Genomic DNA, 25,488 nt, shown 5'->3' with positions numbered 1-25,488 from the left:
TCTGTAAGCACAAGGAGAAACGTGCAAACGATACAGGGCACACTCCCTACGGTCGCAAGATACTGATGCTGGCCGGCTCTTTGAGCTTTGCCCTTGCACAAACTTTGTACGTGTGTCACCAACGCCTGGCTCTTAAAACACGCAGAGCTGCGCTGGGTAGCTTAAGTTTGTAAAACCGAGAAGCAGATGTCCTGATAAGACGCATCGTTCAAGGAAGCCCACCTTCCGTTCCCCGCAAGCTCCATGCGCAGAGCCGCGGAGAAGACCTTGCAGGAGCGCTCTGTAATCGAGGGCACCGAGGTGGCCCCCGCCACCCGGGGAGAAGCAAGCTCCTTGGGGCCAGGCCGGAGCCTCCACACCGAGAGCACCCTTGGCCCAGCACAGCGGACCCTTGTGTGTCTGAAACTGAACATGTGGCCAGAGGCTGCAGGGGGAACACCCCCGTTGCTTCCGCAGACGACCTTGAGGCGAGCCCTGCAGTCAATCTTCGAACCCCAACCTCTCAAACACATGCATGCAGGGGTGATAAAGGAAATTCTCAAGTTTCCGTGCTCGTGGACACAGCTCCTGGGCTCCCTGGGAAGCTACCCTGTGGCATTTACCACACTCAACATGACTCGGCAAAACTCAAAGCCTGGCCCTGTTTCTGCCCCCAGCACACAATGTTCGTTGGCTTTTAAAGTAAGTAAATAAATAACCAGGGGCGCCTGGCGGGCTCAGTCAGTTAGGCGTCCGACTTCGGTTCAGGTCACGATCTCACAGTCCGTGGGTTCGAGCCCCGCGTCGGGCTCTGTGCTGACAGCTCGGAGCCTGGAGCCTGCTTCGGATTCTGTGTCTCCCTCTCTCTCTGCCCCTCCCCCGCTAGCACTCTGTCTCTCAAAAATAAATAAACATTAAAACAAATCTGCTTTTAAATAACCAGAAAAGAGCATTCCAAACGTAAAAATAAGAAAAAAGAAAAAAAAAACACCTCCCTGTTCCCATAAGTCTTGCACATACTAAACACATAAAGTCTGGAACTTTCTGGACTGTCTTGATGATCTGTAACTCTTCGTGTAAAAAACACACATAACCCTACACCACATTCCTTCCTGGGGGCACACGTGCTCTCGTGGCAGAACGTGGGCTCGAATGAAATGCTTTCCCTCTTTTCTTTTTTTAAGATTCTATTTTTAAGGAAACCCTGCACCCAATGTGGGGCTCGAACTCACAAACCCGAGATCAAGGCTGCACAGACTGAACCAGGCAGGCGCCCCGTTTCCTTTTAATTTGAAAAAAAGTTTCTTCATTTGGGTCGACGGTAAGGCGTGATACACCAGAAAGCTTCTCAAAAGCAAGATACTCGGGAGAAAAGTAATAAAAGTGAAGACAATACATACGCGAGGAAAAAGTCTAGACAAATAAACACTGAAGCAACGGATGTGTAAAACCACGGGTGGTCTTTCTTTCCTGGACACACACCTACACACACACGCACACCCCCACACACACACACACAATACCTCAGACATGTTTCAAAAATGTGGCTGAGGTCGCGGTGAAGGCCGCCAGGCGAACAGGTGTCCAAATGAAGGAGGTTACAGAGCCAGGCCAGGTCACCCTCCAGCATGGGTAAGCCAAATGTTTCCACCGCAAACAGGAGGATCAGTCCCATTCTCAGTCTGCTCCTCACTGGGTGGTCTTCAGGCCGAAGGTCCCCGCTTCTTTCCAGAAATGGCTCCGACCGCCTTTTCAAATACCTCCACAGGTTTTTCTTCACCTGACCCCAGGAGGGAAGGAAGACATAACTGTGGGGCTGTGAGGGTCAGGGGTGTGAAAGCCGCCCCATCATCGCCCTCTGTTCCATGCTACCTGGGCGGGGGGCCAAGGCCTATGAAGGGCGTACACAGCCCCATGGAGGGGTGACCCCACTGCCCTGCCTCCTCGCCAGACCCTGAGCACCCCCACTTCCCCGGGCCTTTGATGGGAGCCACCACCAAGGGTGCAGTCCCGAACCCTGCATGGGGGAGGGGCCCCCCACGCTTACAAGGTCCCAACTGTCATCTCAGGCACGGCCGCAGGTCTGTCTCAAAACTGCCAGGGCCCTCCCACAACGCGGGGGGACGGGTGATGGAGAAAGGTTCCCACTCCTTCTTTCCACTCTGCCACAGGCCAGGTGAGGAGGTGGTGCTAGGTGTGGAGGAGGGGTGGGGCCAGAGGGGAGGAGGGGTGGGGCCAGGTGAGGAGGGGTGGGGCCAGAGGCGGGGGAGGGGTGGGGCCAGCACAGGAGGTGGGGCCAGGTGTGGTGAAGGGGTGGGGCCAGGTGAGGAGGAGGGGTGGGGACAGAGGGGGAGGAGGGGTGGGGCCAGGTGAGGAGGGGTGGGGCCAGAGGCGGGGGAGGGGTGGGACCAGCACAGGAGGTGGGGCCAGGTGTGGTGAAGGGGTGGGGCCGGGTGAGGAGGGGTGGGGCCAGAGGGGGAGGAGGGGTGGGGCCAGAGGCGGGGGAGGGGTGGAGCCAGAGGGGGAGGAGGGGTGGGGCCAGGAGGGGAAGAGCCAGGTGTGGAGGAAGGGTGGGGCCAGGTGTGGAGGAGGGGTGGGGCCAGTGCAGGAGGTGGGGCCAGGTGGGGAGGAGGAGTGGGGCCAGGAGGGGCAGAGCCAGGTGTGGTGAAGGGGTGGGGCCAGGTGAGGAGGAGGGGTGGGGCCAGGTGTGGAGAAGGGGTGAGGCCAGGTGAGGAGGAGGGGTGGGGCCAGAGGGGGAGGAGGGGTGGGGCCAGGTGAGCAGGAGGGGTGGGGCCAGGTGGGGAGGAAGGGTGGGGCCAGAGGGGGAGGAGGGGTGGAGCCAGAGGGGGAGGAGGGGTGGGGCCAGGAGGGGCAGAGCCAGGTGTGGAGGAAGGGTGGGGCCAGGTGTGGAGGAGGGGTGGGGCCAGGCGGGGAAGCGGATGGGGTGAAGGAGGAAGAAAATCCCCAGGCAATGGGGCTTGGAGAGTAGGGAAATTGAGGTCCTTCTGCCTGCACCTGCTCCTCAGGGCAGCTCCTGGCCAGTAAGAAGTGGGGGAGGGGGGGGAGCTGAAGGCCCAGAAGGGGAAGACAGCCACTGGGGACACCCCGGACACCTGGTACCTCGTTCTCGTCGTACTGCAGAGCGCTCCAGGGCTGCTCACGGCCTTCGTAGATCATGGGCACTCTCACGACAGAATAAAACTGCCGGAACTGGGTAAAAAAGCTGTTTATGTTGATGGCGTCCCAGATCTGCAGGATGCTGAAAATGGTGTCCAGCATGATGGTGGCGGCGATCTGCTTCCCCTGCACCAGCTCCCTCCTTGTGCCGTCTGTCAAATGGTCCATCACCCTCTGAATCAGCCCCGGGGGCTTCATGCAAACTATATCGTCGTACTGGTGCCACTCTAGGAGCAAAAGAAGGAAGACGCCGTAGTGCAGACCCTGCGAACACGCTGACCTAGACACCCCTCCCTGGGAGGCTGGCGCCCGACGGACGAGGCAAAGGAAGGGAAGGCAGCCGGGTCGCGCCCGGGGGCACCTGTCCGCGGATGCCCAGCAGGGAGCTGGGCCCAGGTGGGGCACAGCTGTGTTTAGGACGGACACCCTAGTCGCCCCGAGGTGACCAGAGGGGGGCCCGAGGGCACACGACGCAGCCGTTCGGAATCTATCTGAAACACCTTTTATTGAACCAGCTGGCTCAGCACGCTTCGTACATGAGCTCCTTAGAAAATGATCACACACTTGGGGCGCCCGGGGGGCTCAGTCGGTTAAGCGTCCGACTTCAGCTCAGGTCACGATCTCGCGGTCCGTGAGTTCAAGCCCCACGTCAGGCTCTGGGCTGACGGCTCAGAACCTGGAGCCTGCTTCGGATTCTGCGTCTCCCTCTCTCTCTGCCCCTTCCCCATTCATGCTCTGTCTCTCTCGGTCTCAAAAATAAATAAAACGTTAAAAAAAAAAATTTTTTTTTTTAAAAAAAAGAAAATGATCGATCACACAGCGGTTGAGAACTTGATCCCAAAACCACAGTCACCGGCCCTTGAGCACCATCTGGCTAAGTCACTCCAGGCAAGCGCTATTTCTTCTGTACCGGGAACCACGATGCCCGCCCCACGAAGGACAGTGCGGGCCCCACGACAGACTAGACAGCGCCCTGGACGCAGGGCCCGACGCAGGGCAAGGGCTGAGCGCATGGCTGCTCCTCGTGTGACCAGATGCAGAATGTAGAAGTCTCTGGAAGAGCAGGTCCTCTGTGCCTCCTGCGGTCTGCATGGGGGTCCCCGCTCACCCCGCCCCCACTCCATCCCAGCCTGGCGAGGACTTGAAATTATTCCCTGGAATAAGTGGTTTTCCTGCTCTCTGCGTCCCACCAGCCAGAGGCCCACGTGGGCCCATGCTGGGGACACGGTGGGTCCCTCAGTTGTTCAAGAACGCCCCAGACAGAAGGTGAGGGGAGAGCTGCAGGCCTGGTCAGGCCCGCATCGTGGACAGCAAGGGGCACCCTGGACCCTGGGACGGTGGGGCAGGGAGGGACATCAGTGGTCTCCGTCTCTCAGAATCTACCAGAAGAAATGTTTAAGTTCCAACCCGCTAGAGAAAAGAGAAAGAAAATACAAAAGTCAGAAAAAAATACAGAACAAAACCGACACGGACACAAGGTGAGCAGAAAAGATGGGAGAAGGTGGCAAAAGTCAGCCTTCCCGCGGCAGTGGTGACCAATGCTGGAGGGCTCCACGGAACCACTGTGGTCACTCATAGACGGAATGAAAAACCGCGAAATAAAACCCAGCAATGAAAGCCCAGCAGACACATGAGCCGGCAGGACAGAAGGGGCCACATCAGGGGACAGCACACCAGGTCCCCACGCCAGGCCACGGGCCCGCGCTCCCACCGCCTGGGTCTCTCAGGGCGCGGCCTGCAGCCGGGAACCTCCTCCCTGGCGGCCTGGCCGCTGTGGTTCACGCTCTGCGGGGACGCTTGCAGGGGGGAAGGGGGGAAGCCACCTGTCCCCCCTCTCTGGGGAATCAGGAAACCTGCCTTTACTCAAATTAATGCAGATAAGCTATGACCCCACTGCATGGAGCAAAGCACAGACCCTCAGTCACCATGTTCCCAGCACCTTCCAGACACCCTTCCCAAATCACCCGTGATGCCGTCAGCCACGGGGGGCCCTGCACCTGGGCTCCAGCCATGACCTCCTGACTCTCGGAAAGCCAGCGAAGGCCTTCCCGTGAGTCCTTCTGTCGGTCACCGGCACTCAGCCCGTCCCCGTCCCACGAACCCGGCTTGGGCGCCCGTTCCCCTTAAGTGCTGACGGTGAGCCGGCCACCGCCCTGACGGTCGAGCTGCAAGGGCAGCCACTCAGACACAGACCGAGGGCAGCCACTCAGATACAGACCGAGGCCTCTCGGGAGCGGACACGCCAACCTTGCTAAAAAGGACTACGCTATGAAATCGGCTTTCTCTAACATGCGCACAAAGACCCCCGCACACCACGTGCTCTCGGCATGCGCGCGCGCATCTGTGAGACCAGGCACCGGGCCGCAGAGAAGGTACAGGCCACCGAGATCATCCACAGAACACACACACACACACACACACACACACACACACACCACACTCACACCCTGTCCGCACACACCACACGCTGCACGCAATGAGCGGAAAACAGAAAAAGGGAAGAAAAGATACGGAAACAAGGAGACAGAAAGAAGAGAAAGGAGAAGAGACGGGAGGGCGGCCAGAATGCCAAGCAGCAGGGGTGCCGTGGGCGGAGGTCTGACTCTCAGTCTCCGGGGCTGGGGGTCCTCCCACCTGCACCTGCTCACCAGCCCCCTGCGGCCCCTCACACCCAGCGGCTTCACCTTCCTCCCTTTTGCCCTTTAGGAGAAATGCCATCGGAAGAGAGCGGTCCGTCACGCTGATCAAACCCGTGCTTCCCAACTCGGGCTTCTTCGACGTGGAGCAGGGGCCGGGGGGTGGGTGGGGGGCATGTGACGAGGACCCACACGGGCCCCCTCTGCAGAGGAACGGCCGCACCCCTGCGCCCGGCCAGGACTCACCTCCCGAGCCCAGGAGTTCAGACCTCACGTGCAGACAGCGGTTGACGAACTCGCCCTCCTTCTGCTGACGTTTGTAGATGAACTCGTACTCCACCTGGCCCTTGCCTCGCGTGATGACGTACTTGTAAGGAATGGGCTTATCCAGGTGCTGTCTGGAAAGGGTGGCGCTGCCTTCCACGAGGGACCCGTTCTCACGCAGGTCTCTGAAGAAACAGGACACCGGCCCGTTACCCGGAAAAGAATCCCATTTTGGAAACGTTCGCTCGCCTCTAACGCAGCACGGAGTGCAGACCCAAAGCTATAGCTCGATCCTGCCCGAGAGGAGGCTTCTAGAAGGAGACACGGTTTCCGGACAGAACCCACGTTCCGTGGGGCCGGAGTGACACGTGACGAAGGAGTACATGACAGGGGGTATGTGTTTGCAAAAAGTCCGTTTCCAAAAGCGTAAACGGGTGATCGCCTTGAAAAACGGGATCAGAGACTGCGCGCTCCGTGCGCGTCCCCGAAGGGCTCTCCGCGAGCGCTGGCCGTACTCACTTGGTGTGGTGCATCTCACAGACGTTCCGAGTCCACTTGGGCTTCCCGAACTCTTCTCCACCCCTGATGAACACTTTGTGGAGGGCGGGGTCGAACCCGAAATGCTTCGAGACGATCGCGTGGAAGTAGAGCGTGACTCCTTCCTGCAGGCTCGGCGGGCTGCAGCAAAGCCGGGAAAGGAAACGCCCACCGGATCTAGACGCGCCGACGCGCCTGCGCGCACGCACAAGCGCGACAGGGTGCCTGCTTCCCGGCGGTGCGCGAACACGCACCGCAGCGAAGCGCGAGAGCGTCCACACTGCCGGCAGAACGCACGCCGTGCGGGCCCCTCTCCGGAGGTGGGCACGGGTGGGGGGCCATCTCTGCCCAGCCGTGACGGGCTGGGGGCAGTGGCGGGAGGGGGCTGCCGAGCATCCCGGGTGGTGCCGGCCTCTGCCCCGGAGTCGGCCCACGTGGCCCACGCGGCCTCCGGGTCCCCAGGGGGCCGTGGGAGAGAGCACATAAGCAAGCGAGGAACCGGGGCGTGTGACCCTGCCCCCCCCCCCCCAACCTGCCTCTCCCAGAAGAGTCCCCGAGAAGGACAGCCTGGGACCCTCCGGCCCTGCACCACTGTGGGGGTGGCGGGAGGCTGCACTGGTGCCCCCCGGGGCAGGCTGTGACCTTGCTCCCGAGCGCCAGGGCTCACACCCTACCTCTGCTTCACTTCACACACTGCGGCTTTGGAGTTCCTCTGCTCTTTGCCAGTTTTCACAGCAGCCGCGTAACTGCTGTTACTCCCTTCGGGCTTCTTCGGATCCTCTGGCTTGGCCTTCTCATTTCTACCTGTCTTCTCTCCAGTAGCGGCCGTCTTGTCCTTGCTTTCAGCTTCCTGGAACAAGTTACCAAGCCCCAGTCTTTAGGATCAGCTGCCACATTTGCCCCCTCCCGGGGACGGCTTCTCACAACAGCCAGGCTGCTCCCGTCCTTTCCCTGCTCAGAACCTTCCAGCGCCCTCGGGCCCACCCGCCACAGCCTCCAGGAATCCTCCAATCCTGTCAGGCCCCTCTTGCCCTCACTCAATCCTGGGGGCGCCGGCTTCCTTACTTTTCCCTAAACAGCCCCCTCCCCCACTCTGCCACAGGGCCTTTGCACCTGCCATTTTGGCCTCGGCTATGTCCCCAGAGAGCCACATGGCTTGCCCCTCACTCTTTCAGATCTCCGCTCCACCTGCACCCCCTTGGAGAGGCCTCGCCCGGCCATGCTCTCCCAGCACGCACCCCCGGCCCTCTCTCCCCTCACCCTGCTCTCCTCTTTGCCACTCCCCACGCCTGACTGTGCTTTCCACCTTTCCCCACGGAGAACGTGAGCCATGAAGGCAGGAGCCACGTGTCCTTCACGGCTGTATCCCTAGCACCCAAAAGAGTGTCACCGAACGACTGAAGGAAGGATGAGCTTTGGAAGGAATGGGGCCGGAAGCGGCAGACAGTGGGACAGACAGCAGGACGGGGAGGCTTCCAAGGACGAGGTGCTCTACCTGGCGGTATTCTGAGGAAGCAGGGGTGCTTGCTGGCGGCTGTTTCGTTTTCTGAGTCTTGGCTTTACCTTCCTTCCTGGCCCCTTCCACGGGCTCAGCGGGCCGGGTTACAGCAGCATCTTCCTGGAGGAGACAAAGGCCCCGGACGTCAGGGCGCAGGTGCCGCGATGGCGTGAGGGCCAGCACTGGCCGCCACCAGCCCAGGAGAGGGGCCGGCAGCTCCGGGAGGGGCACCGTCCCCAGTGCCCCTCCTGGGCAGGGAGGCGACGTGGGACTGCTTGGGAGAGCAAACGGTCAGGGCAGGTAGGCTCGCTCCTGGATCCCCCAACGACTCACCCCGGGGGCCCGGGCCCCGGCCTGCTGCCCGGCGCTCTGCGGTTCTTTCTGGGGCTCCGAGCCCGGCTCCGAGTCAGGCATCGGGCGCTCCCAAGCAGCACCGTCCTTCCCGGGATGGTCTTTACTGGCAGAGGCGGTCGGGCCGGCCCCCTCCTGGGGGAGGCCGCTGGCCTTGGCAGGCTTGGGGGTGTCGTGCTCCTTCCCGTTCGGGACGGCCCCTCCCGGAGTCTGGTCGTGCAGAGGGCTGCCGCCAGCCTCGGCGTGCCCCACGGGCGCTGGGTGGCTGCCGCCCTCCAGGGGGGTCGGGTCGGCGCCCGGGGGCTGGCGAGGCTGGCTGGTCGCACCACCTTGCAGATCTTGGCTTTGGGGTGGGGCTGTGTCCTGGAGCCCGGGGTTCGCCGGCGAGCTGACACTACAAGGGCACGAGGAGTCCTCCACCAAGGAGTCCAGCTCCATGGAAGCAGAACCGTTCTGTTTCTTTCTCTTACTCCTTTTCTTCCTTTTTCTCTGAACAGAAAAAGACGCTGATTTTAGTTCCTGGGGTCACTATGCTCTCCCAACGTTGTCCTCCCATTTTCTCTCAATGTCGTAAGCATTCGAAGCTTTGCCTGACCAAACTCCCCTTGTACCTGTCAAACCTGCCCCTTCTTCATCTTGGAAACACTGAAACAGAGACGCGTGTGGACGGGGGTGGTGGGCAGAGCTGAGGGGCAGGAGGCCAGGCAGTGCTGGCCACACAAGTCATTCTGCCAAGTCACAGCTGAGAAGCTCACACGCAATTCCTTCCGATGGGACATCATCCCTGGAAGTGTGGTCTGTTTTTGTTTTTTGGGTTTTTTTAGGTTTGTTTATTTTGAGGGAGAGAGAGCAGGAGTGGGAGAGGGGCAGGGGGGGGGGGCGGGGAATCCCAAGCAGGTTCCACACTGTCGGCGAGGAGCCCGACTTGGGGCTCGAACTCACGAACTGTGAGATCATGACCTGAGCGGAAACCAGGAGTCGGACGTTTAAGGGACTGAGCCCCCCAGGCGCCCCTAAGGGGTGGTCTTTGAACGTTACAAAGCGTGGGCCTCCACGAATCGCACTCCTACGTCGCGTGTGTTTCGTACATGACGCTGAGAGAGAGAGAAAAAGACGGGACAGAAAACAGGAGCGTCAAGAGCCACGTCCTGCCCGGAGATGCTTGCTCAGTGGCCGGAGACCCTAACCTCGCCATCAGAAACGGCTCCTGGGGAGCAGCCGTGGCAGGACCCTCCGCAGACCCGGCGGGGGGGGGGGGGTGGCGGGGTGCTTGGTGCCCTACCTCGCTGAGGGGCACAGCTCTGGAGCAAATGAATACTGGTCGGTTCACTAAGTGCCAGTGGCCCGTAAATCCCCTGAAACCCGCTGTGGACCCGGGACTCCCCACCTGCCCATACGGCCTGGAAGAGTCCCCGTTGACAGTGAGGGAAGGTGGGGTTTGTTTGCACATGGGGTGGGGCGGCCTCGGCCTGGGTCAGGACCTGGGTTTTCTCCACGAATCCTAACCTCCTGCAGGTGTGCCTACAGCCAGCAGGACACATGGGGCCTCCCTGGAGCGAGATTTCTTGGCCTGTCTGACCACAGACACCCAACTACCGTCGTGGGGCAAGAAAGAGGCTTTAGAGAGGTCACTGAAGGCGATGACTTCTCCAGCGTCCCAGGGCCCACGGAGCACTCGAAAGCTTGCTAACGTGCAGACGGTGACCGGGCAGGTGCGGGGGACCCGGGAGGACTCTGCATCTCCAAGGAGCTGCTGCGGGGCGAGGGGGCTGCTGGGGAGCAGCAGACCAGCTCTGCTCTGACCGGGCCCTGGCCGCGGCATCGCCACTAGGCCTCCTGAGGGTTCGAACCCCGGCCGGGCCGAGAACCACTGATTCGGCAGAAGGCAGCCTGCACAGACATGTGGCCCACGGCCCTCGGAGAATCTTCTCCGACTCAGCTCGAGGCTTGCTTCAGCCGAGCTGCACACTGACTGATCGAGGAACCTGGAAAGAACCCTGTGCCAGGCACAAGGAACGAGAGAGCAGGACGCATTCCTCCCCCCGCGAAGCCAGTGGGTTAGTAAGAGCGACAGACTGCTGACCGTTTGAGCCTGTGGAAAACGCCAAAGACAGAGGCGCTCGAGGGCCCGGGATCTCAGAGGGGGTCCCTAGCCCGGAAGGCTTCCTGGAGGAGATGGTGCGGGCCGAGTCAGAGAGACACAAAGCCCACCAAGATGGCTTCATCCGTCCCACAAAGAGTCCCCGGGCCCATACCGTCTGTGAGTGGCCAGAAACCTCTCACCCAGAATCAAAGTCGAAGCGTGGCCGGGGGACCTCTGCTCACTGCCTGCCTGCCTCATCCTGGGCTTGTCCCGCTCTGGCCTCCGGTACGAATGCTGTTTTTTTCTTCTCTGTAGCTTATGATGCTTTGACAGTTTAGGGGCCTTGCCAGTCCTGGCGACCACCCCTCCCAGGGCTAGCTCACTCCCAGAGGGGGCAGAAGACTCCCTCCTGTGGGCAAACTAATCAACCCAGAGCCCACACCCCGACTCACCTCCCTCAGCCACTACTCCTCGGCCCTAAATCACCCCAGGGCCGGGTTCCCAAGGACTAGACACCCCTACAGCCCAGAGTTCAGCAGGACTATTTGGACTAGCCAATCCTAGACTTGCTCAAACGTGCCTTCCCTATCATTACGCCACCTCCTGACCACCCAGGAGCTTCCCTGCCCCGCAAGGCCCCTCCTCTTGTGACTCAGCATCTCCATCAGTTAAATAAATCCCAGCACAGATTGGTCCAGACGCCTCCTTGCTGGGCCCTCCTGCAGATACCTCCCTCCTCCAGTGCCGCGTCCCTGACACCCTCTGTAGGAAAGCGAGCCCTCCCAGACCGTGGCCTCCGGTCACTAGATGCCCATTCATTTTCTCCCACTCCAGAATGTAAGCCTCTGTTTGCCCACGGCCACACCTGCAGTCTCTAGAAATCCTGGCCCACTGCAGGGGCCCGAACATTTTTGTTTCATTAAACACATTCCTCGGGAAGCCTCCTGCGTTTCTCTCCAGCCGACCGGTGTCTCTCCCGCAGGGGACCCTCGGGACCCCACACCCCTCAGCCCGGAGCCGGGGTCCGCTCGGATCCTACAGTGGGTTTTGACTTTTCTGATTTGCAACGTGTCTTTCCCCCCCTTTACCTTGTTTCCTCCTTTTCGTATTCTTATCTTATTGGGCTTTTTATGAGCTGCTCCGAATCCTTCTAGAACAAGATGTATACTTTGTACAGGTGACTTCTGGTTCTCTTAACAGACATCTGAGGGGTGGGTGTGTACCAGGCAGCTGTCCACGGCTCCACAGTTGGGGGACCAGCACGCCAGAGACAGGCTAAAATCTAAACCGCTCCCTTGGCAGAAATCGAGGTTTTATCCGTCTGTGTTCCTAGTTGTCGTGGCCCGTGGTTTTACGTGTTCTGGATACGGATATTCGCCTCAAGGCAAAACTAAAGACCGGAACAGTCAGGAACATGTACACCTTAACACTCCTTGGACTGGGAACACACACACAGCGGACCGAAGTCGAGGGCATGGGTCACGACCTCTGGGTGTGGGGAGTGCGTAGGGGGCAGCGGGGAGGAGACCCCGATAGTTCTGATTTCCATGCTTAAGCGGATGGTGGGGGTGAGGGCTCACCTTGTGAGCCCTGCGTCTGCGTCATAAATGTCCTCTGTTGTGGGATTAACATTTAATGAAAACATTTTTTGAAGTTTTCTGACCAGTAAGGGATGCTAAGAAGCCTTCCGGGGCCTGGAATGTTCTGTCTCTGGATGCGGAGGGCGTCGCCAGGCTGCACGGGTGCACCTCGATTCAAAAACTATACCACGCCAGCCCTTAGCGCACACACAAAGGCTCCTCCCACGCCTGCCCAAAGAGAATTAACTAGAAAAAAAATTAGTTTGCTGATTCTTGGAGTTTTTTTTTCTCTTTATCAAAACGCACCTCTGATGTTACGACATGCACCCATTTATTTCTCCAACAAACAAACCACAGACCTCCCAGACACACAGCACAGAGGGGGGCAGGGTCTGCGGGGACCCCGGCCCCTGTCCACTCACCCAAATGCTGGATCAGGGTTACACGGGGTGGGGGGTTGCTGCTGGGGACCCTGGAGAGGCACCATGGTGGGGTGTGGGGGCAGTGCAGTGGGGACCCGGGATGAGCCCCACTAATCGGATAGAAGGCTGAGATGTTGGAGTCCAGCCCCAGCCGGGGAGGAATTCAGACAACAGCGTCCCCTTTCCCCGCTGGCCTCACACTTCTTTTTCAGAAGCCGGCCCTGCCAGGGCTGTTTTCTGCAGGAGCCCGTCCCGCCGTCTCCTGCCAGCTCCAGCAGGGTGAGGACGCAGACCTTCTAAACTGAGGCATACGTGCTGGTGGGCAGGGAGGGGGGGCGCCTCTACAAGAGGAGGACAGGGTCTGGGACGGGGACCAGAAAGGTCAGGCTGAACCAAAGCCCAACCCACCCCCAGCCAATGGTGCCGTGGGGACAAAGCACCAGCCTCTCGACTACAAGCTGGCCGACTGCCAAAGGGACCTTCTCAGGGACCACCGAGGGGGACACAGAGATGTCAGGTGACCGGCACGGGTGGCACGACCTCTCCCTGCAAGAACCACGGGCCGCCTGGATTTGCTGAGGAAGTCTGACTGGATCTGTTCTGAACCCACGGGGACACGATCGAACCATCCCTCCCCCTCAAGCTGCCTGGTGCCTCCTGGGGGGCCACGACGGGGATGCGGTGGGTGGGTGGGGGCCGCCTCAGTTCCCACACAGCTCACCACACACACCGGGCTGGCCAGGTGACCCCGTGTGGGTTACTCAGCCATGGTGTGCCTCAGTTTCCCCATCTGTAAAACGCAGGGGACAGGCACCCCTACATCACAGGGTCACTGGGAGGCCCGGATGGGACAAAGCAGGTCAAGAATCGCAGAGAGGTGGCCAGCACATGCAAGGTCCCCCCCAGTGCTGCAGTGACCGTGGCTCTTTCCCACACACAGCAGAGGCTGGGGGTCACCGTGGCGACCGTGTGTGTGGCCAGCTGCCTTCTCCCACTCCTCCTCCTCCTCTGGGAAATAGTCCCTGAATCTCCCCGTTGTCAGCCATCGGGCGCAAGTAGGAATCGCCTCGACTCCAGCTCCCGGGGCCAACCCATCACCCTGGCCACAGCGATGGGCGCTTAACCCAACTGGAGCCGGTGAGGTTTGATGAAAGTCTCCCCTGGGACGGAGACACTTCCTCCTGCTTCTGTAGAGGCCACTAAAGGAGGCGTCCTCTCACCCCTGCACACTGTATCGTAGGTGGATGACTGTGGAAGCCACGACATAGTAGAAAGGTCTAGAGTGCTAGCGGCAGCTGCTGAGACGCTACGGAGGAAACTGACATCAGGAAGGTGACACCTGGACCTGGAGAGGAACACCAAGGTGCCTGGATCAAGCCTTGCCTGCAGACCGACCTGAGGCTTTCCCAGTTATGTTAGTGACAAATTTCTCTTACCGTGGTAATTCACCCGAGCTGGGTGTCCAGTTATCTGCAACCAAAGGACTTCTAATAGTTAAAATAATCAAACGTTGAATTTGGTCGTTTCTGTCTTACAAAAGCCTAAAGTCGGTCCAGGTAATCAATGTTCTAGCAGCCTTTGTCCCGTAAGCAGTCAGGCTCTCCTATGAACACTCAGGCCACAGAATCCTCAGGGCTCCAGACTGCTGCGCTGTGGCACGGGACAGGAGGACCCCCCTGTGGCAGGCGGCCAACCCTCCAGGCATCATAGAAGGTGGCAGGAGACATCTGACCTATGGGAAGGGTCCCCAGGGCACCCGAATCAGTCCTGCCTTCTAGAAGGAGGGGTGCTGTCAGCAAGGAAGTATTAGAAAAGAAACCACAAGCCTAAAATGGAGTCCCTTGTGCTAAGTTCCCCATCAGCAAACCCAACCTGATTGCAGCTTTTTTTAAAGTAGGCTGTATGCCCGACGTGGAACTCGAACTCAAGATGCAGAGGTTGAGTCGCATGCTCGAACCGACGAGGCCAGCCAGGCGCCCGCGAACCGCAGTTTTAGCCTCCAGGAAGGTAACCTTTAACCACTCAACCTGGAATCACCTGGTCAGCCCTAGCGACGTGATCTGCCCAGCGGACCCTTCTGTTCCCAGTAGGAGGGCAGCCGTGCCTCGAAACAACTTGCTCTTCACTAATAATTTCCTTTTCCACCCCGTTTCTGCCTTTGGAAAACGTTCCACGTTTCCACCCGTCCCTGCCTTTAAAAACCTTCCTCTCTGTACCGCCCTTTGGAGCTCCTTCGTGTTGGATGGGAAGCTGCCTGATTCATGAGTCACTGGACAAAGCCCATTTGATCTTTACACTTAGGCAGCTGAAGTCCTGAAGCCTAACATATTTCATAAGGAAGCGTGGCCACAGCGAAGGCAGGTGGTCCTGCAGAGCCGGCAGGGCCTGGAGGGCACGGCTGTGGTGGGGGGGGGGGGGGTGGCGAGGGCGGGCAGGGTGACCCCCAGGGTAACAGCCCACCGCGTGGACCCGACCATCTCCCGCCCTGCGAGCAACCTGCAGATCTTCCCAGCCCAGGGACAGCAGCCACTAGCCCAGCTCGGACAGCAGGGTTGCAGCCCCCGCCCTGTACTCTCCTCAGGCTGAGCATCTTCCCGGGCTTAGATCGCCTGCTCCTCTCCCGTAAACTGCCTTTTAAGTCCTTCACCTGCCGGTTCTTCGCGGCTGTCCTCTTATTTCCTGGAAGTTGGTCAGGTGCCCCAGCGGTCGACCCTTCATCAGAGGCTCCAAAGCTTTCTGGCCGTTGGCTTTTAGATTTAATAGATGAATGGTCTTCTCTGACTCAGAATCTATGAACATTTTTACTGCCATATTAGCATCTGTGGGTTTTTTTAACGAGGCTGAGAAACATTTGTATAATTTTACTAGTAGTTAACCTATATTTTCTAGAACTTTTAGGGTGTTGTTTTCCATTAAAACACAGAGTTGCTCTGATATATTGTTTTCTGGAGGGGAGGTGGGCACAGGGAGGGAGAGAGAGAATCTCAGGCAGGCTCCGTGCTCAGCTGGACTCGGGGCTCAATCTCACAACCGTGAGATCATGACCTGAGCCGAAATCAAGAGTCCAGTGCCCAACCGACTGAGCCACCCAGGCGCCCCGACTGGTATATATTTTAATGTGTAATATGACCAGGGGATCTGGTTTCCAAACAGCCCGTGGTTCAAACACACCTACTGTAACTCTCTGATTTATCATGGTGCTCTGATCACGTGCTGAGCTGTTACACACACACACACACACACACACACACACACACACACACGTGTCCGTCATCGCTGACGGGTCTCAGACACTCCATTAGAAGGTTTTATAGCTTGAGAGACATTAGGTCAAATCTCCCATTATTGTTCTCTTTCTCTATATTCTTTATAGATCTTCTCACCGATTTATACTCCAGATGGACTGAAAAACACTAGTTTTGCACGTTAATTGGTTAATGCAGTGGATAGATCGGAGGACATCTTTATGATCTTAAAACTATTGCTTTCCCTCTCAAGGAAATGTTATTTTGCGGGTTTTCCTGATTTTGTGGCTATCACAAGCGAGCTCTCCATCTGCTGTTATTTTCCGTCTAGGCAACTCTCCAGGCCCTGTATCAATGTCACTGTATTTAAAGATTTTATATTTTTTTAAGTTTATTTATTTTTGAGAGAGAGAGAGAGAGAGAGAGAGAGAGAGAATCCCAAACAGGCTCTGTGTTCTCAGTGCGGAATCCGACTCGGGGCTCAATCTCGAGCCGAAATCAAGAGTCAGATGCTTAACCGACTGAGCCACCCAGCCTCCCCTAAAGATTTTATTTTTAAGTAATCACTACTCCCAATGTGGGGCTTGAACTCACAACCCCAAGATCAAGAGTTGGGTACTCTATTGACTGAGCCAGCCAGGCGCCCCATGAAGTCACTGTCTTTAGAAAGTGTTTCAGCAGTTACTTCACAGACCTAAACCTTCCAGACAAAAACCACGCCTGCTTTGCAAGCCTTTCACCAACGCCTGGTACCTAGTATCTCCTGGGCAATAAAGTTTTGTTAAATTCATCAATGACGTAGGCGAGCGAATTTTGCCACCTGCAAATATGCCTCTTTGGCATATTAATTATACTTTAAGCTGGTTTTTTTTTTTTTTAATTTTTTTTTTCAACGTTTATTTATTTTTGGGACAGAGAGAGACAGAGCATGAATGGGGGAGGGGCAGAGAGAGAGGGAGACACAGAATCGCAAACAGGCTCCAGGCTCTGAGCCATCAGCCCAGAGCCCGATGCGGGGCTCGAACTCACGGACCGCGAGATCGTGACCTGGCTGAAGTCGGGCGCTTAACCGACTGCGCCACCCAGGCGCCCCTAAGCTGGTTATTTTTAAGAAGCTGGAGTCGGGAGAAGCCGTGAAAACCGAGGAGAAATGACCCTTTTGTGAGAGTTATTTCCACGTAAAAGGAAAGTTCCCGAGTAAGGGTGTCTCCCTCATCACCAGGAACAGGGGAGTGACTCAATTCTCTAGAAACTCGTCAGTGGAGAAGGCTGGCTTTAAATCTGCACAACACCCTCGACTTATTCACGGCGCTTTTCCTGATGAACTCCCACAACTGACCCTCCCACCCCAACATCTCCTGTGGAGGGGGCATTCAAGGTGATGGCTTTGGCCACTGTGGGTTGTCACCCCATTTTCCCAGGTCTCTCCCATGTATGCAGGAGGTATCTGTGCTGTGCAAATTCTCTCCGACCTTCTCCCCTTAACCCGTCTCATGCCAATCTGATCCGCAGCCCAGCCAAGGAACGTAGAAGGGCAGAGGAAAACTCTTCCTCCCCGACAGTGGTCATCTCACTCAGGAAAAGAGTTAACGCTCTCTGCAAAGAAGTAATACATAAAATAAACTCCACAAACGTCACTGTTCAGCGTATGAATCCTCGCTGCTTTTCCTCATAAGCAAAAATGCTTTCGTTGCATACATCAGCTAGTTTCACTTCTCACATTAGACCATCCTGCAAGACTCCCAACATGCTGTAGAAAATTAACAAATCAGGATTTTAGCTCCCAGGATCCAGAAACTAATTCAGCAGGGCCTCCACTTGACCCCTGGGGTTCAGAGCATGAGCCTATAACCTCAGGCATCGGCGGCAGCTGGGCCTAGACCACCCCCCACCCCCACCCCCGGGCCCGGGCCCTCCCGCTCTTTCCCATGAAAAGAATCTCGTATGGCTTACGGAGGTTTCGCCAGGTGAGTGTCCCCCACGTGCAAGCAGATAGTTTCACAAGAACTAAGACGGCGGACGGAAGAACTGGAGGGTGTGGGGGGCACACGATGAAGCTAAAACTTGAATGTCCGCCAAACATCCTCAGCCACAAGCGCCAAAACCGAAAGGTATCGCTATTGCGTAGACCTACTGCATAGACTCAACGATATTCCGAGTTTGGCTCCAGACTCCCAGGATAAATCAAGTATCTCCATAAAGCGAGCCGGACAGATTTTTCTGGTTTCCCAGTGCCTGAACCATTTATACGCACGCTACGCCGGCTTCTACGTGTGCAACGGCATCGTGTCCGAAAAGTCAACGTGCGTGCATTCGTTTTAAAATACTCTATTGCTAAAGAACGCTAACCATCACCTGAGCCTCGGCGAGTCATAGCCACTGATCCACAGGTCACCGTGACAATCAGAATAACGGCAAGGTCTGAACCCGTTCGAGAATCACCAAAACGGGACGCAGAGACACCGAGCGAACAGACGCTATGGAAACAAGGACGCCGACGGGCCTGCTCGGCACAAGGTCGCCACAAACCCAGCGTTTGTAAGAAACACGAAGCATGCCTGTACCTGCTCGGGGTCTGCAGAGAACGTGTCAGCGACCCCACGCAGGGTGGCGTCCTCTTTTCTTCTTTTGCTGGGAGGGTGCTTAACAGCCTCCCGCTCATCGGATGTGCTGCCGGCCGCATCTACACAAACCTCTGAGGCAACTCCCTGTTGAGACACGACCCCCTTCAGACAGGGCAGGAAGACCACAGGCTCGGGCCTAGGCGGGGCGGGGCCGCCCTCTGGTGAGGGCCGAGCCAGCCAGCTGGCACTGACCAGAGAGCGCCCGTCTCCCCTCCCCCCAGCCTCCTCCTTCCCCCCAGGAAGACAGCGACGCCCCGAGGGGCTCACGATGTGCCCCAGGCCACCAAGCAGGCAGCTCCAGAGGAGGAAGAGTCTGTGAGGTGCGGGGCCTGGCCTCAGCCCTGCCCAGGGCACGGGGGGCCTGGGGCTGCCGGGCACCACATGCAGGAGGAGGGACAAGGGAACAAGGCCAAGAGCTCCTGGGCCAAGAGCTTCTGGACCAAGAGCTGGGGAAGGCAGGGGATCCGTGTGGAAAAGCAGGGCTATTTCCGCAAGGGGTACCCGGAACGGGACCCACAGGGGAGACGGATCGGAGCATACAGATGGCCCCTGGGGACCAAAGCCCAATTCGGGCAGCTCCAAAAGTCCAGGAGGCTTCCATCACCTCACAGCAGGAAGCTGTGGGAGGGAGGCACCTTCAACCCAACTCAGCCTGGCTCTAGTAACACCCCTCCCCCTCCCTCTCCCTCCTCCTCCTCCTCCTCCTAGCCAGGGGAAGCTACCCCAGGGAGAGAACCATCCAACAACCTCTAGGAATGAAGGGAGAAAAGCACCCAGTTAGTCTGCAACAAAGGGCCACCAAAGGAAAGGCCAGGCTGAGACGGTCACCCCAGCTGACAGGTGTGGTGGGAGCCCCACACCGTCCCCATTAACCACAACACCCCCCCCCCACCCCGCACACCCACCCCGTGGCGGCTGCGTGAAGGACTCACTCCCTCGGTGGCTGGGCTGAGGCCGGCCAGGGGGCTCCTGTCTAGCTGGGGGCTTGTCCCTTGGTCCCCTGGCAGAGTCCCCCCACCCCGTGAGCACACCCCGGCTGCACACACAGGCCTGTTCTCCACCACACGCACGCCGCTTCCCGACCGTGGGGTTACGTAGGGTCGCCACAGGGCGGGTACGAGCACGAAGCCCGGTGAGTGAATCACCAGACAACCCCGCCAGCGTCTGCCTGCTGGCTTCCCTCTGGCTTCCCTTCGAGGGTGGGAACTTGCGCGTTGAGGCTTTTTTAATCCCCTTCTGCAATAACACCATACAGAGCTTTACGCTCAGGTGAAGGTCACGTAGCATGCAATGACTCATTTTCAAGTGCACCGTCCGGTGGCTTTTGGTGCTTGAGGTGCGAGCACCCCACTATCTCGTCCTGGGCATTTTCACCTCCCCCGAAAGGAACCTCATGCTCTCCGAGCAGTGCCTCCCCCACCCCCCAGCAGGGAGCTCCTACCTTTACCTGCAGGTGGTCCAGGAACAGCCTTACCTATCCCAGGTGCCTTCAGGGCACCCCAGGGGTCAAGACAGACCTGATTCCTCGGGAACCCCCACCCTCTGTCAGGACACAGGCCCCCACCATCGGACACTCCACGTGGGGATGCCATCAGGCACCCTATGCGGGGACCGGGGAGGTCAAGGCTGAGTTCCAAGCCCGCAAACAAAGCTGTCTCCGGGGCAAAGGCACCACCATTACTGACACCTCCCAAAGGTCCAATCAAGCTTCTTCTTACACTTCTGCTCAATTTTTGTTGGTGTTTCTCTGGAGGGACAGGCCCACGGGAGTCCCCTGCTCCGCCATTCTTGCTGGTACCAATCTTTTTATTGGGTTAGTTAATTATCTACTGTGATTGCGAGAGTTTCCCCACATCTTTAATCTTCGGGAAAGTAGCAGTTGGGAGGCCGCGGTCCATTCCGCCGTAAGGACGATACAAATGGCCTCCCATGGTGGGATATTCAGGCGGATTCCGGGATTTGGGCCATTCGAGACTCGGGCTGTGATCAAACCCTATCCTGACCCTTCGGGTGGCATTCTGGGGTTCTTTTCTTATGATGAAGTCAGAGAAGAAGAGGGGGTCGAAGGACCCTGTGTTGCTGGGTGGTCCCACCCCGTTACCTCAGGTGCAGGGAGAACCCTGTCCCATCTCTGCGAACGCCCACTATAAATCAACTCTTGACTTTGATAAGTTTCATATAAAAGCAGTCCTTTTCATTCTCAGCGTTGGAGTTCAGAGGTCGGACGTTTATGTATTTAGTATCTTATCAGTTCTGGACTAGAATCTCTTGTTGGCCCACTCCTTTCTATTGGGTTGTTTACTGTTTGTTTCTTCATTTCTGAGAGCTTTTGACATATTGAGGCAACTCATCCTTTGCTAAAAATATTTTTATGTGAATACAAATATTCTCTATTTTTTCCTAGATTGTTTGTCCTTTGTGCTTACCACATCCTATGAGGTTTTCAGTTCTTTTGAGACCTTTCTGGAGTCAAAGATACCCATCTTTTGTTTGTACACTTTTCTCTTGCTTTAATTACTGGAAAACCTTTCCCTCTTCAGAGATCACATCACTGTTTCTGTATCTCTTCCCCAACTGCTCTCATCAGTACTAGGTTCTGACTCAGAGCCGCCTCTTCTGGCACAGAGATCACCCCCCTGAATTCGGTTTTGCTGACTACGGCTTTTGTACCACGTTTTTGTTTGATTTAGTACAGTAAGTCCCACTCAGGACTTTTCTTTTTCACAATATTCTTGGTTATTCTCGCCCATTTTTGTTCCCAAAACAGCCTTAAGCTCACTCTGTTAAAAAAGAAAACCCAGGGGCGCCCGGGTGGCTCAGTCGGTTGAATGTCCGACTTCGGCTCAGGTCATGATCTTGTGGTTTGTGAGTTCAAGCCCCACGTCGGGCTCTGTGCTGACGGCTCGGGGCCTGGAGCCTGCTTCAGAGGCTATGTCTTTCTCTCTCTGCCCCTCCCCTGCTCACACTTTCTCTCAAACATAAATTTAAAAATTAAAAGAAAAACAAAACAGTCCTTCTGGACTCGGCACCGTTTTCACTCACAGAGCTGCGTGTGTGCTCCTCGGTGCCGAACCTCCAACGTCCCACATCCTCCTCCGGACCACGACTTGCCAAAGGGAAGGACACACGCTGTCACACACACACATATCACATGATACACACCAGCCACACACACACACACACACACACACACCCCCTCAACACACACCCACACTGCCGCCCTGGCCTGACCACTACGAAGAATAACCGAGGAACAGGCAGGAGCCCAGCCCCGACCCAGACACAGAAAGACAGCCCCCCTCTCTCAGAGGCCGGCAGGAATCCCCGGGCCCGCGGGGTGTGGACTCCAACACTGGGAGCTCTCTCCCGTCACTCTCCCTGAACCTGTCGCAAGACACTCTTTGGGCCTGACCCCTGCAGGGGAGACGGAAGGACACCCGGCAGCAGCCCCTACCTGTGCGAGGAGGAGTGTCCTTCCTGAGTGCCCGCCTGTCCCCGTGGCTCTGAGACACCTCCAAACCCGCACCATCACCGGGAAGAGGCCCAGGGAGGAGCCGGGCAGCCACGGGGCAGGGGCTCAGGTGCCCAGACCCCGTCTCTGCTGGGAGACACAGCGGCCGGGTCTGGCGGGAGGAGAAGGCGGGTGGCGACCCCGGAGGGACGGGGACCCAGAGACCGTGCAGCCGACCAGGCCCAGAGGAGGGCGGCCACCAGCGGGCCGGGCGGGGAGGCCCCTGTGGGGGCCGCCGCACAGCAGTACGGTAAGGACAGGGGCCCTGGTTCGGCCACCGAGGCAGCCACAGCAGCGAGCAACTTCCAGGCCAGGCGGGTGGGAAGCGGCCCTCCCACGCCCACCCTACCGGGGACGGGGCACACTCACTCTTGGCGCGGTCCCGGAGACGTCGGAAGGGGGCTCGTCTAGATTTTCCTGCTGCAGGTGATTTGAGCCCGGGGACAAGAAAGGGCCGCCGTCCTCCCTCAGCTCCTGTCCGTACTCCGTTTCTCCCTCTGGGGCTGGCGTCGCCTGGAGGCTGCTGTTCTTGGGATCTACAAAGGGACACGCACACAGGTCAAATCTCGGGGGAAAGCAAGGGAAGTCACTGTGGACACATCATCCCTCTCCCCCATCGTGCGCTTGCCCTGGGCACCTTTTCTGTTCTCAGTGGGCACGAGGGACCCAGGACCCCGGCCCCAGCCCCAAGGAAGCAGCGACGCATTCTGAGCGCCCAGCTTTTCCAGATGTCAGCACGGGCAGGGTGGCCTGGTCCTCATGTTTCTAAGTCAGAATGTGCCACTCCCCCCACCCCCTTCTCAGGGGCAGGTGCCCCATTCCCAGCCCCGCTCCCCGGCCGGACCCAGGCTCTCCCAACACCTCCCCTTCCGGTTCTGTGTCCCCCTCTTTCTGCCCTTCCCCCACTCACAGTCTGTCTCTCTCTCTCTCTCAAAAATAAACATTAAAAAATTTTTTTTAAAAAAAGACGGGGGGAAGGTATGGGGCTTCAAGATGTCACCCCCTCCTTCACTCCGACCGTCTTGCACACCGGCACCTGTTATCTCTACCGTCACGATAAAAAGGAAAGTAGCCGGACTCAGTAAGGGGACACCTTAACTGGCACTTGGTGGGGCCAACCCGTGATGTGCTCACAGCCACCATGCCGGGCATGTGCTTTTCCTAGCTGGATGCAAAAAAATGGAAGCACAGAGCTGGGCCCCCCCCACCCCCCCACCGCAGGTGGCAAATGGGAATGCAGGGTTTGAACCCCCCAGAAGCTGGGCCAGGGTCCTCGCCTGCAGGACATTTTAGCTCAATGAGACCAAATTCCCGTCCCCCACCCCTGCAGCCTGCTTGCATGCTGGGCAGCATGGCCTCCCCCCCACCCCGCGGGGCCCCTGGCGCCCCTACAAAAGGCAAGCCTGCTGGTAAGAAAACCTTCTAGAATCCAGAGAGCTAAGTGGGTCTGAACTCCCCTTCAGATCCCCACAGCAGGTCAATGGCCGATTAGCACATGAACAGGGGGAAGAAAGCAGGGGCCTGGCGGGCGGGCAGCCCCCAGTCACTGCCCCAACAAAATGTTGCACAAAATTAGCTCAACCTGCATCAATCACCCACGCTGGCTCCTAGCGAGTGCCCCAGAAACAGGTCTGGGGGTGCAGCGCGCGCAACCCTGGGCCGGCCAGCCGCTGGCCCGGGACCCCCAGCAACCCCGGCCCCTGCCTCAGCCTGAAAACAGTGTCTGCAGCGGCCTCCTTGCCCCAAAGGCTAAAGCAGGTAAGGCATGAGGTTCGGGGCGGGGAGGGGGGATCGGGGGCCGGGGGGTCCCATTCGCAGAGACGGAAAGTAGGATGGTGGGTGCCAGGAAGAAGTCCCACCTGGGTCCCCTGGGACACCTGGCCCTCCCCACCCCCCACCCCCGCCCTCCCCTCCACCCTCGGACTGGCCCAACATTACCCCTGGCAAAGGTGGCCACCCTCTGCCCAGGATGGGCTGGGACTCTCTCCCCATCCATACTTCTGCATGTGCCCCCACCCCGCCCCGCCCCACCCCCGCCCCCGGCCGGCTCCCCCAAGACCCAGGTGTCCAGTGATGTGGGGAACAAAGGCAAAAGAAATGTAGACAAAATTAAATTTCCCTATAATCTGCGGCCCGTTGACAAATATTTGAGACCAGCCAAGTCTGACCTTCCTCCAGGAACTCCCAACGGTCTTAATGTTAAAGTTCTGCTACAGGGAAAAACCTCCTTAGCTTGACAACAGCCAGGTCTCCAGGATCCAGAGACTTCTTTAACATATGAAAGTCCCTTTGGGAACTTCCTTTGTCTCTACTCCTCCCACGTTAAGTATATACTCAATGGCTCGGTGCTACCCCAATGCAGCTCTTTCTGCCCAGGGGGTCCTGTCCCTGTGCCTCCATAAAGCCACCTTTTTTATACCAAAAAAGGTCTCGAGAATTCTTTCTTGATGGTTTGCTCTCGAACCCCATAGCAAATTATATCATCAGCACCTCTGAACAGCCACACCAGCCTCTCCAGGCTGCGATCGGGCTCCCGAGGGACCGGCCCTGTCCGCAGCCCCCGGGGTCCCCAAGCCCCAGGTCTGGAGTGCCCCGAGCTCAAGGGCTGGGCAGGCTGGAGGGCCCATGAGCGGCTGAATGGAGAAGATGTCCCTCCGGAGCTCCAGCCAAGCCCTCTGCATCTTGGTTTCAGTTTGTTTTCCTGTAAATAGAGAGGCACAGCCAGCGTGTGAGGGAGCAAGAGAGGCCGGGAAGCAGGAAGCAGGAAGCGATGTGCTTGGGGCGGGTGGGAGGGTGTTGCTCCTCAGACCCCAGGCCCTTGGGGACCCGGCGGGCAGAGTCCCATCCTCCTGTGTGTCCCTCCTGAGTGACCAGGGCCCGGCCCCGCTCCCGCCAGCAGCAGGGAGGGCCACCCATGTGACCCGGCGCCATGGTTCACAGACCGGCCAGCGGAACCGCCTGCAGGTGCCAGCATTTCGGAGGCTGGGGGCTTTGCACTGCTCTCCCTGCCGGCCGGGATGGGCAGGGCCCTGCCTGGTGACCACAGGCGGACTTCGCGGCATTCTGTAAAAAGGCTGCACACCCAGGTTGTCACCCAGAACTTCCGTTTCCCCTGCTCTGTTGGCAGGCACGTCGGATGCCCTGGGCAGCACTCTGAGAGCCCCTCACGCAAAACGAGAGGCGGGCAGAGGTACAGTGGGCTTCCGTGGAGACCCCGAGAGGCGCAAAGCGCGTTTTCCCTAAGCGGTGGGTCACCAGGAGGCACCTGTGACTTCTCTTTGCCTGTCCGTCGGGGAATCCCCCTACTTTACCGGTTCAGTAACTCATTTGAAGCCTGAGGCCCACACTCAACCCCTGCCTCACCCTGACCCCTGACCCCTGACCCCCACACTACAGGCCAGTGCCTGTACGATGGGAAAAGATAGAAGAAAAGAGGCAAAGAGGGAAAGGTTAGGACCCGAGGCCCCTGGGTGGAGAAAAACACATATTTTAGAAGAATGCTGGGAGCATCGGGACCACAGCAAACCCCCTCAGGCGTCCTCTTACGAATGTGACAGACACCCACCTACTCCCCCTCAGGG

General features: G+C 58.1%; 1 protein-coding gene and 1 long non-coding RNA gene across 6 annotated transcripts in view; both read right to left on the bottom strand.

The window, feature by feature from the left end:
- Positions 1-25,488, bottom strand: part of RNF213 (ring finger protein 213) — a 104,589-nt gene that overhangs the window by 74,810 nt on the left and 4,291 nt on the right. For 4 of the 5 annotated variants that reach the window (XM_045489805.1, XM_045489802.1, XM_045489806.1 and 1 more), the window contains exons 3-11: positions 22,277-22,443; positions 18,337-18,480; positions 8,425-8,931; positions 8,089-8,211; positions 7,268-7,443; positions 6,576-6,734; positions 6,039-6,241; positions 3,100-3,383; positions 1,503-1,759 (exon numbers count right to left, since the gene is read on the bottom strand). In XM_045489805.1, the coding sequence (XP_045345761.1) occupies positions 1,503-1,759; positions 3,100-3,383; positions 6,039-6,241; positions 6,576-6,734; positions 7,268-7,443; positions 8,089-8,211; positions 8,425-8,931; positions 18,337-18,480; positions 22,277-22,443 (2,020 nt within the window). The remainder of the gene's footprint in view (positions 1-1,502; positions 1,760-3,099; positions 3,384-6,038; positions 6,242-6,575; positions 6,735-7,267; positions 7,444-8,088; positions 8,212-8,424; positions 8,932-18,336; positions 18,481-22,276; positions 22,444-25,488) is intronic. The other variant, XM_045489807.1, reaches the window with a different exon arrangement.
- LOC123604105 lies at positions 17,245-18,330 on the bottom strand. The gene is made up of 2 exons (XR_006715221.1): positions 17,726-18,330; positions 17,245-17,368 (listed from the first exon to the last, which is right to left on the bottom strand). It is a non-coding gene; the product is annotated as an uncharacterized LOC123604105 (long non-coding RNA).

Source organism: Leopardus geoffroyi, chromosome E1 (assembly GCF_018350155.1).
Source record: "Leopardus geoffroyi isolate Oge1 chromosome E1, O.geoffroyi_Oge1_pat1.0, whole genome shotgun sequence".
NCBI lineage: Eukaryota > Metazoa > Chordata > Mammalia > Carnivora > Felidae > Leopardus > Leopardus geoffroyi.
The sequence above is the reverse complement of the archived record's forward strand: the minus strand, read 5'-3'. Positions and strand labels throughout refer to the sequence as shown.